The following is a 12,144-nucleotide window of genomic DNA, read 5'->3' as shown; positions in this document are numbered from 1 at the left end:
CTCCAGTGAATACAAGCCCAGTTGATCCAGTCTTACTACGTTACTACGTTAAAGGCGCTGTATAAATAAAAGTTACTATTATAATATAACTCGCTCATTTATAGTAAAGGTTTGAGATAGGCCCAGCTCTTAACATTGCCCGGCATTGCTTGTCTCACAAGTGCAGCAGGTGCCCGGGACCCGGTCGCCAGCTCCCGGCTCTCTGGGATCTCAGAAGGTTGGGCTGGGTGACGTAGGTTAAACTGTAGCAAATGAGGACTCGGACTGGCGTGGGCGGGGCCAATGGTGAGGCGGCGGAGGCCGAGCTCCAGCGCGTTGCTGTGGGCCCCAGCTGTTTGCTCGGGAGCGGGGCCAGGGATCGGCGGCGGCGGCGGCGGCAGCAGCAGCAGCAGCAGCAACAACAACAACAACAACAAGAGTTGCTGACAGCCCGGCCGTCGGTACGGTAGAGCTGCCTGGCGGGCAGGATCAGCACTCGGGCTGCAGTGGGAAGCGGCGCTCGTCTCACTCCCGGGTTGCGGTGTTTTTGGGTGACCGCGGGTTTGCCGGCTCCGCCCGTCCAACGTGCACTTGTACTGCACCAAGTCCAGGGGCTGGCCGCGGAGTAAAAGGCAGCGCTGCGTGGGTTACTGGGCGTTCGCTATATTGAGCCTTCCTCGCTGGGCGTTCATAAACATTCGTACTGGGTTGAAAAAGGAGATTGGGGAGAGTTTCATCAGCAGAGCTGCCAGCAGCGGAAAAGTGTCAGGGGCGAGTTCAGTGATCAGACGAGATCGACCATAAACCCATTTAAATGTATTTTACAAGAGTGAGGTAAGTCTAAATATGAGTTTCGCTTCGGATGAGTGGGAATTGCCAGGCCTGTTTAATTGGAGAGCACTGGCTGGAAACGGAACGTTAATATGGTCTCGTTTTAAATAACTCTTGACAGAGGTTGGACAAGGTGAGAGCGCGCAAAGATGCTCAGTGCTTAGAAGATGCTTAGAAGGGAGACTTGTCTTCACTTTGAGCAATTCTTACTGAAGAGTATGTGTATCATTGACTTTCTATCATCATTCCCACTCGTCAGTATGAACATGTTTTCTTTCATCTTTGTAAAATAATCCACTGACAGCAGGTCGTGAAATTGCATTGATAAGCTTTGTCACTTCCGGGTGTGGAGCAATTTTACCGTGCACAAACAGGTTTAGGCTGATCAGTGCGTTCATTTATTTTTTACTACTGTCAATAACAATCCTGGACTTTCAAGGTCTAAGGATTTTTAAGTCATCGCCTGTAATTACACCTATTGTCATTAGTGAATATCAATACAGTATTATTACTTGTAAATAAACGGTTTAAAAGATAGAGTAAAATAAGCTGCATTATTAATTGAGAGATTTTTGATCTTTTTTAAACTAGGTGCATGTGAAGTGTTGAATGTAGCATTTTGCCAATGAAAAATCAGGAGGGCAATTAAAGTTCATCAAAAAAGTTTGCAAACTTACGTACCTATTGGTTATCTAGTTTTTATTATATTTAGCCTATTCAATTATCTTTCTTTTTTGATTGTTGTGGCGAGACAAGAAAATGGTGAACCAAACGAAAATAAAAATAAATAAGGAATAACTTTAAAATCTGGGAATTTATCTGAAAATTAGCTAAAACGAGGAAACTTGAGGGGGGATCTTCATGCTATTCACTCAACAGAAACCTGGCAGATGTGCAATTAAAATCGCCCTGTCTGAAAGCTGCCACGATTGCAAAATCTACAATTTTAACCTGCTCTCCTGAGCAGGCAGCCAGGACATGCACCCGGAGCTAACAAGGTCCTTCTTTACATATGCATGCTGCGGCCAAATGTCATAATTAAGACCAGACAGTAATTTTAATTCGGGCCAAAGCAGGGAATTCACCTGGATTTAAAATCAGGGCCAAGGGGTATCTCATGAGAGAGTTTACTGTGTTTTATGTACAAAGGGAACTGGAATTTTTAAAATCATTTTCTGATTGTTATGTTGACGATCACCTCTGTTGCTTGCTAAAAAATGTTAGAACTGTGGTTACAAAAAGTAGAACACTATTGTCAAAATTTGTGTGACCAGATTTACCTTCTGCAGCACCAACCTTACTCAGTTAATGGTAAGGTGTTGCAGCAGGGTGCTTTGAAAAGGCTGTTCATTTTATAGGGAGCAAAATGGTTGGTTACAATACATGGTATCGCCAACAGGAATATGAAATGACAATCGATATAGACTTTTGTTTCTATGATTTTTATAGTTACATTTCAAATGGCTCCTGCAGTCTTTTAACTAAGTAGAACAACTCAGTTGACTATTGATGACTATAAATAAGGTTAGTCAGAACTGATCTTTACTTTTTAATTAAAACATGCATTATTCCAAAGTCAATGCATTAATTTTAAATGCTATCTATTTGGCCTGTTGGAAAATATTTCATAGAATCATAGGCCATTTGGCCCGTTGAGCCTGTGCTGGCTCTCTGCAAGAGGGCTTCAGCTCGTCTCACTCCCCCGCCCTTTCCCCATAGCTCTGCAAATTATTTTCTTTCAGGTGTTTATCCAACTCCCTTTTGAAAGCAGTGATTGCGTCTGCCTTCACCACCCTTTCAGGCAATAAATTCCAAATCCTAACCACTCGCTGCGTAAAAAAAGTTTTTTCTTATGTTGCCTTTGCTTCTTTTGTCAATCACCTTAAATCTATGTCCTCTGTTTCTCGACCTTTCTACCAATGGGAACAGTTTTCTCTCATTCTACTTTGTCCAGACCCCTCATAATTTTGAACACCTCTATCAAATCTCCTCAATCTTCTCTGTTCTAAGGAGAACAACTCCAGCTTCTCCAGTCTATCCACGTAACTGAAGTCCCTCATCCCTGGAATCATTCTCGTAAATCTTTTCTGCACCCTCTCCAAGGCCTTCACATCCTTCCTAAAGTGTGGTGCCCAGACTTGGACACAATACACCAGTTGAGGCCAAACCAGTGTTTTATACAGGTTCATCATAATTTGCAAGTTTTTGTACTCTATTCATGAAGCCCAGGATCCCGTAAGCTTTTTTAACTGCTTTTTTCAACCTGCTCTGCCACCTTCAACAATTTGTGCATATGTACCCCTAAGTGTCTCTGTTCATGCACCCCCTTTAGGATTGTACCCTTTAGTTTATATTTCCTCACATTTTGGTAGAAAGAATGAATCACTTTGCACTGTTCTGTGTTAAATTTCATCTGCCACGTGTCCGCCCATTCTAACAGTCTATCTATGTCATCTTGAAGTCTACCCCTATCCTCCTCACTGTTCACTATACTTCCAAGTTTTGTGTCATCTGCAAATTTTGAAATTGTGCCCTGTACACCCACATCCATGTCATTAATAGATATCAAGCAAAGCAATGGTCCTGGTTCCGACCCTTGGGGAACACCACTGTATACCTTCCTCCAGTCTGAAAAACAACCATTCACCACTACTCTGTTTCCTATCACTCAGCCAATTTCTTATCCATGCTGCCACTGTCCCTTTTATTCCATGGGCTTCCACTTTGGTGGCAAGCCTATTATGTGGCACCATGTCAAACGCCTTTTGGAAATTCATGTACATCACGTCAACCACACTGCCCTCATCAACCCTCTCTGTTACCTCATCAAAAAACTCGAACAAGTTGATTAAACACGATTTCCCTTTAACAAATCCGTGCTGGCTTTCCTTAATTAATCCCCACCGATCCAAGTGACTACTAATTTTGTTCCTGATCACTGTTTCTAAAAGCTTCCCCACTACCGAGGTTAAACTGACTGGCCTATAGTTGCTGGGTATATCTTTACACCCTTTTTTGATGATGTAACATTTGAAAATTTCCAGTCCTCTGGCACCACTCCAGTGTCTATGGAGGATTGGAATATAATGGCCAGTATTTCTGCCCTCAATTCCTTCAGCATTTCTTTAATATGGTTACGTTCTAAGTTGCAAGCGGGATGTATGCTTAAAGCTAGAGTACTATTTGTAAATATTTACAAGAATAAAGATTTGACAATTTTTTTGTGATGGTAAAACGACACTAACTTGTGGAAGGTTGATTAGATCAAACAACTACAAAATATATTGAAATATGTTATGGTAGAAATGGGCAGTAGGGATATAAAATATTTGGGGTTACTAAAGAGGACTTTTAAATTCAAATTCTTTTAAAGAAAAACCTTGGTGAACTTTTTAGAAACTTCTAACTGAAATTTCTTAAGAATGTGTTCTTTTCCAACATTCACCAGTTCTGACGAAGGGTCATCGACCTGAAACAACTCTGTTTTTCTCTCCACAGATGCTGCCTGACCCACTGAGATTGCCAGCATTTTCTGTTTATATTTGAATTCACGAATCCTCTGGTCGTTCAAGGAGTAATAAGTGGTGGGTTGCCTTAAAATGCTTCTGTGATGGCTGACTGTAACCTATTTTGAACCAAGGTTCACCCTTGTGTGCCACACACTTTACTGTTGCAACTTTGCTTCCTTTGACCGGGCACAAAAATCTAGGCTGATACTCCGGTGCAGTACTGAGGGAGCACTGCGCTGTCGGAGGTGCCGTCTTTCAGATGAGACGTTAAACCGAGGCCCCATCTGCTCTCTCGGGTGGATGTAAAAGATCCTATGGCACTATTTCGAAGAAGAGCAGGGGAGTTAGCCCCGGTGTCCTGGCCAATATTTACCCGTCAATCAACATCACTAAAACAGATTATATGGTCATTATCACAATGCTGTTTGTGGGAGCTTGCCCTGCAAATTGGCTGCTGCATTTCCTACATTACAACAGTGACTACACTTCAAAAAGTACTTAATTGGCTGTAACGCACTTTGGGAAATCCAGTAGTCATGAAAGGCATTCTTTTCTTTTTGGAAAGGTTTGGAAAGGTTCCTCTGCCAACTCTTTGTTTGTTCAGTGTTCAAACACTGAAGGAGTTGTATCCAAGAGCAATTGTTGCTGGCTACCCTAAACTCATTTAATCCACCAGTCAAAGTAGTTTCTGGGCTGTGACCTTTGTCATGTATCAAGATTCCAAGGGACCAAAGGTTACACGTGAGCATAATGTGGAGATTATTGTTCTGGGCAACTCAAGACGCTGTCATGGTGCAACTCCCTTATGATCATAAATGCTGCTACTCAAATACCCCAATTAAAAATTGGGTAAATTAATTTTGAGATTTTACAAAATCTACCCTACTTAAAGTGACTTGTTTTGCCTCATAGAATCATAGAAATGTACAGCATGGAAGGTGACCATTCGGCCCATCGTGTCTGTGCTGGCCGACAAAGAGCTATTCAGCCTAATCCCACTTTCCAGCTCTTAGTCTGTAGCCTTGTAGGTTACGGCACTTCAAGTGCATATCCAAGTACTTAAATGTGGCAGGGGTTTCTGCCACTACCAACCTTTCAGGCAGTGAGTTCCAGACCCCTACCTCCCTCTGGGTGAAAAGATGTCCCCTCAAATCCCCTCTAAACCTCCTACCAATTACTTTAAATCTATGCCCCCTGTTTTTCGACCCCTCTGCTAAGGGAAATAGGTCCTTCCGATCCACTCTCTCTAGGCCCCTCATAATTTTATACACCTCAATAAAGTCTCCCCTCAGCCTCCTCTGTTCAAAAGAAAACAACCCCAGCCTATCCAATCTTTCCATAGCTAAAATTCTCCAGTCCAGGCAACATCCTCATAAATTTCCTCTGTACCCTCTCTAGTGCAATCACTTCTTTCCTGCAATATGATGACCAGAACTGCGCACAGTACTCTAGTTGTGGCCTAACTAGTGTTTTACACAGTTCAAGCATAACCTTTCTGCTCTTCTTTTCTATGCCTCGGCTAATAAAGGCAAGTATTCCGTATGCCTTCTTGAACACCTTATTTCCCTGTCTTGCTACCTTCAGGGATCTGTGGACATGCACTCTGTTCCTCTACACTTCTCAGTGTTCTACCACTTAATGTGTATTCCCTTTCCATGTTAGCCCTCCCCAAATGCATTACCTCACACTTCTCCGGATTTAATTCCATTTACCACTAATCTGCCCACCTGATCAGTTCATTGATATCTTTCTGCAGTCTACAGCTTTCTTCTTCATTATTAACCACTCAGCCAAGTTTTGTGCAATCCTATGCTGGATGAAATGTAACATTGATATGCAAGTAGACTTTTAGATACCAAACAAAAGATGATTCCGTTTTTTAAAAAATATATCCGTTTCACTCAGTGGTAGCACTCTGGATTGCATTCAAACAAGGGCAGAACAAGTCACTTTATGCAGGGTAGACCATGTAAAATCTCAATTTATTGATCCAATTTTTAATTGGGGTATTTTGAGTAGTAGTATATATGATGCAGTTGCATCCTGACGTGTCTTGAGTTGCCCAGACCTTCTGAGTCAGAAGACCATTGATTTAAGCCCGATTTCATTGCAGTGCTGAGAGAGTGCTGTATTGTCAGAGGTGCAATCTTTTAGATGAGACGTTGAACAAAGGTTTTGTTTTTCTGCACCAGTGGATGCAAAAGATCCCAAGGCATTATTGTTCAAAAAAGTATGGCGTCTTCCCAGTGCCCTAGCTAACATTCCTTCCTCTGCCAACACCACCAAAAAATGATTATCTGGTCATTTATCATCTGCTTTCTTACTGTCGGTGTAAGAAAGACTTGAATAGAAAATAACTTCTTTATGCTAAAGTGGTAAGGACGGCAGTATATTGACCAGGAATGTCTTGGGTTCAATCACTGGTAACTCACTCAGGATAGTGGTGGGGCTATTACAATTGATCTCAGCACCCCAGGTTAGGAAAATCAGCTCAAGTGTGTATTCCTATTTGTTACACAATGATTCCTTCTGGGAAATGATGTGGGCAGCCACTGAGGACGATTGGGCTTGACTTTGATATGACTTATGTTTGTACCACAGCCTGATTCATCACCTCTTGGCAAAGCGATTTAACCAGGTAAGGAGGGGGAGACTTGGAGAGTATTTACTTGTTGGTAAAATGCAAAGTCTTCATAAAAAATTCAGTTTTCTAATCATTTCTTTAAATTGGCTTATATAAGCCAGCATTTATTGCCCATCCCCAGTTGCCCTTGAGAAGGCAACTTGAACTGCTGTAAGATGAGACTAATAAACCAGGATTGACGTTGGTCTGGGTATAATAGCCTTTTGTTTTCTTGCATAATACTATGCCCAATCTAACAAATATGCAAATAATGTTTCACTTCATTATTTTTTATAGATTATTTCTTTTTACAGACTGAAGGAGACAATTGGTACAAATGCTGAAGGTCATGAGAAAGCAACACAATTAGCTAAAGCTCCATGACTCATCTATAAAACCATAAACTGCAAAATAACATCAAGCATACATCCTTGTCTTGCAAATGTAGTTCTCAAATTAATACCAATATTTCCCCTAGCATGTAAAACTGCAACACAGTTAAATAAACAAAGACTGGAGGCCTATTTATTTTCCTTTTGTAAGCTGTTTCATCGGTAACTTTAAACTGGGATATGAAGTGTATTGAGTTACATGAACGCTAGAAACATAAAGTACTTCATAACCGATCAGTCCTTTGTGAACTACTTCCGAACTATCTATGTATAATAACTCAGTAGTAATACCGTCATCAATCATATGCCATCAACATGATATCAGGTGTTATACAGAGCATCAGGAAAGGTCAGCAGCAGCACCTTTGCAACAGGCTGAAAAAAATCAAAATGCAAATAATTTTCCCCAGAACATGACCGAATCCTCCTTTAAAACTGAATGAAATAAATGGAAATGTAGAAGTCTCTGTTCCTTTGGATGATTGTGGATTACATGTCAGAAATTTGTCTGTAAAACAAAGTTGTACAGAGGAACAAGTTCTTGGAAAAGTCGTCAAAATCCAAAGAGAGACAACTGTATTAGAAATCTTTCAGTTCAGAAGCATTAGATCCCAGTGGGTCAATTTTTGCCGGCCTAGGAGGTTATATGGAGGATCCCGATAACAACATGAAGCTTACCTTAAACGGAACCAATTCAGTGGATATTGGAGAGGATATGCAGCATAATGCTTCACCAAATGAAACATCTTGTGCATCAAAGGATGAAGGAAGCAATGATTTATGGAGTGACTTTGCAGGTTACTGTAAAACATCTCTTGTGCAACAGCAATTCTTTGGTACTTTTTGTGAATTGTCTTTGAGGGAAAAAGATGATTCTACAGAAAAAAGTTCCCTGCAACAGAGTTCCAAAGTTCCTCATAGCTTCAAGAATCACCGTTTTCCAGTCCAATGCCACAAATCATCTACAAATCACGAACGTGACAATGAATCTAAACCCTCTGTTTCAATTACCAATGCTTGTGCTCCGGAGTTCAGCACTTTAAAATTAGGCGTTTCTGGGAACGCTGAGGAGGAAATACTTAGTGGCAATAATCCAGGACAATCTGAAGCTTTTGTTGATAACAGTGTAGCTGATTCGGCAGTAAAATGGACAATATTTGAAGGTAATGGTCAGTTTGTGAATAGCACATTGCAGACTGTTAACTATAGTGAAACTGAATTTTCAGGCTTTGGTACAAATGGAGTACTGTGCCCTACAAGCTCGCTATTCTCACAAAACCAGGAGATCTTATCTGCAAGCTCAGCTCTGAAGGTTAGTATTACAAGTTATTTTGTAAATGATGATCATCAAGATAATTGCTTGGGAGAGTTACTAGGACTTGCCTTTGGAGAGTTGCATTAATTATTGGTAGAAAGTAAACACAGAAAATGCTGGAAACACTTAGCAAGTCAGGCAAAATTTGTAAAGGAAGGAAAATAGCCTGACTTTGAGTGTTGCCAGCATTTTCTGTATTTTTTTCAGATTTCCAACATGGGCAGAATTTTCTTTTTTGTTTAGTGATAGAGCTAGTGACAAGCCCAGGAATGACTTGGCATTAATTGTCAATTTAGCTTCCTCGCGTGGTCTGGCTCAAAAAATCTTTTAGCCAGTATTGATATCAGCACTTGCTATTTTTTAATAAATATTCGAATAAAAATCTACTGAACAGAACAAAGCAATAAGGTATTTCAAATAATTTTATAACTGGTATTGAAGGAAATGCTGATGGTGAAACTTCCTCCTTGAGTTTTTGTAACATGCTGAACAAAAAGTATCAGGGAGTGAGTTACAAGGCTGTAATCACTGGTTTATCTGGAAAAATCAAGTTAAATTACAAATCTGTATCTGTTAAATGACAACTTGTACCTTTCAGAGCTTGTTTTTCTGATGGATTCGCTGCAATATTGCCAAAAATATGTACTGTAGCGGAGGAAAAATTAGGTTATTTCTAGTTTTCTATCATCAATATGCCTTTTTTAGGATATCGAGCTTAGTAACATCACTGAGCAAGTACCATTTAGGAATTTAGTATCCTCTGAGCCCATACTGAGCCTGGGTAACCATTGCAAAAACCTACCTATCGAAAGGAATTGGCTGAATGAGGGGGAGTGAAATGGAAACTGAAAATGCTGGATCACTCAACAGGTCAGGCAGCATCTGTCAAGAGAATGCAAGTTGAGATTTTGAGTAGTGAACCCATCCTTAGAACTGAGTGTGTGAGTAGCTAAATGGGGAATAAGAATGGAAAAATGACAAAAGTGGAGTGTGTTCCAGTGTCCAGAAGTCTGGTGGAAGATACTCCAAAGGTTGCAAACCACATCGCCAGCACAGTGTTCCAAAGTGGGAAAGGGTTTCTACCTTGGGAACCAACACGCACCCCCTCCCTGGTCCCCCAAAAACACTGTCGGGCTGGGGCTCCTATTGTTTCTAATCTACATAAACACCCAGGATAGGATATGAGAAGCAATTTCAATGAGCTGTAGTTTATGAAGGGTGGAGGATGGAAGGCCAGCTAGGAGAGCATGGGAATAGTTGGGTCTGGAGATGACAATGGCATGGATAAGGATTTTGGCAACAGATGGGCAGAGACGGGCAATTTTCAGAGGTGCAAGTAGGGTGGTCTTTGTGATGAAGCGGATATGGAGTCGGAAACACAGCTTGGGGTCAAATAGAGCATCAAAGTTGCAACCTGCGACATGTTCGGGGAGGGGATGGAATCTGTGGAGAGGGTATAGAGTTTGTGGCAGGAGCCAAAGACAATGGCTTCAGTCTTCCCAATGTTTAACTGGAGGAAATTGCACCTGGAGGAAATTGCACCTTATCCAGGCCTGGTTGTCGAACAAGAAGTCTGACATCACAGATGCAATGGAGGGGTCAAGAGGGGTGGTGGTAAAGTAGAGCTGAGTTCATCCTGTGGAACGTAGCCCCATACCTTTGGATGATGTCACCAAGGAGCAGCATGTAGATGAGCAAGCGGAGTGTGCCAAGGATTGATCCATGGGGAATTCCAGAGGTAACGGTGAGGTAGTGGGAAGTGAAGCCCTTGCTGGAAATGCTCTGCTTACAATTGGATAGGTAACGGTGGAACCAAGCGAGGGCAGTCCCATGGAGCTGGACAATGGGGGAGAGGTGTTGGAGGAGGATTGTGTGGTTGCATAAAGGTCAAGAAGAAGAAGGAGGCGAAGAGAGAATGGCACCTTGGTCATCGTCGCAGAGGATGTCATCGGTGACTTTGATTTGGGTCGTTTTAGTGCTGTGGTTTCAAATGTAGAGTTTCAGGAAAGGAAACGGAGGTTGGAGATGGGGCGATAGTTTAGAAGGATAGAGGGGTCAAGGATGTGTTTTTTGTGAAGCATGATCACAATGGTTTTGAAAGGATTAGGGTCAATACCGGAACAGAAGTAACCATTTACAATATAAGCTAGCACGGGGGACCAGGAAGGGAAGTTGGTCAGTCAGCAGTTTAGTGGGCATGGGGCCAAATGAGCAAGAGGTGGGTCTCATCCAGATGAACGCGACAAGGGTGTGAAGGGAGATCGAAAAACTACAGAAAGACCCAGGTTCGGGGCTAGGGAAGGCAGCTGCTTTGGGGGAATGTGTGGCTTGTTAGGCAAGGGGTAGGGGGAGAGGCAGCTGAATGGATGGATTCAATCAAAGAAGTCCATAAGTAGTTGTTACAGGGGAGTGTTGAGGGAGCAGGGTTTAAAGAGACAATTGGTAGTGGAGAAAAGAAGCATAGGGTTATCTTTGCTTTCCAGAATGATCCTGGAACAGTGAGCAATTTTGCCAAGGAGAATGAGGCCTCATGGTGCTTTATGTGTCCAGCCAGATTTGGCAATGGGTGGTTAAATCAGTTGTGCACCACATACACTCAAGTCTGCTTCATGGTCTTGAAGGAGTGAAGTTGGATGCTACAACAGGGGCAACAGTCAGGGTGGGAGAGAGTAAAGATTTTACTGGAGCAAGGGTATCAAAGGTGCAGGTGAGGATGTGGTTGAGCAGATTGGCAGTTACAGAATATTGTGGCGAATGAAGGGTCAAAGGCTAGACTTATTTGGAGTTTGTAAGTGATTTCTGGGAGGGTTTATTCCAGTAGTAGATGAAGAAGGAAACTGGGGGGGAAAGGATTTGGGGGATATGGGTGTTGAGTTATACAATGAAGTAATCATAACGTTTGCACTCTCTTGCTCAGGAATATGCTGACTGCATTTTGCTAAACCTTGGCAGCATTCTCATTTTGAGTCAACTGAGAATTTTGTCCCATTTTATTACATACTATCTTTCTCACTGAAAGATTGTTGTTCATACTGAAAGTAGTGTGATATATGCCCACATCATGTTTCACTTGAGTCTTTTATTCCCATATGGGATATCTCAGCCTGCCCCCCCCCCCCCACAACCTTAGAGTAAGTACTAGATCATGAGATAAGAACTGTATGCTACTGCTAAAATTTATTGAAATGTTAAACTTTGAATAGCCTATTTTTGATCTGTCAATGATATTCTTATCCCAACGTTGCTGCCACCACTTTTTAAACTTTCACTAGATATTTCTCTCTTGCTTGACATCAATTGAGACCTTGCTCCCTACAAATTGAAGTGTGACCTTAAATAAGAACGTAAGAATTAGGAGCAGGAGTAGGCTATATGGCCCTTCAAGCCTGTTCTGCCATTCAATAAGATCATGGCTGATCTTCTACCTCAACACTTTCCTGCCCTATCCTAATATCCCTTAATTCACCTAGAGTCCAAAAATCTATTGATCTCAGT

At 41.8% G+C, this 12,144-nt stretch overlaps 1 protein-coding gene across 6 annotated transcripts in view; it reads left to right on the top strand.

Annotated features, from left to right (window-relative positions):
* Positions 1 to 290: 290 nt before the first annotated feature.
* Positions 291 to 12,144, top strand: part of LOC139263343 (aftiphilin-like) — a 73,268-nt gene continuing 61,414 nt past the window's right edge. For 3 of the 6 annotated variants that reach the window (XR_011593125.1, XM_070879254.1, XM_070879251.1), the window contains exons 1-3: positions 291 to 813; positions 4,309 to 4,394; positions 7,257 to 8,646. Coding sequence is in view for 4 of the 6 variants with exons in the window: in XM_070879254.1 (XP_070735355.1) it covers positions 7,981 to 8,646 (666 nt within the window). In the remaining 2 variants the exon portion in view is untranslated. Of the gene's footprint in view, positions 814 to 4,308; positions 4,395 to 7,239; positions 8,647 to 12,144 lie in introns of all 6 variants that reach the window. The other 3 variants (XM_070879253.1, XM_070879252.1, XR_011593126.1) reach the window with 3 other exon arrangements.

Source organism: Pristiophorus japonicus, chromosome 4 (assembly GCF_044704955.1).
Source record: "Pristiophorus japonicus isolate sPriJap1 chromosome 4, sPriJap1.hap1, whole genome shotgun sequence".
NCBI lineage: Eukaryota > Metazoa > Chordata > Chondrichthyes > Pristiophoridae > Pristiophorus > Pristiophorus japonicus.
This window is presented reverse-complemented; position numbering and strand designations above follow the sequence as displayed.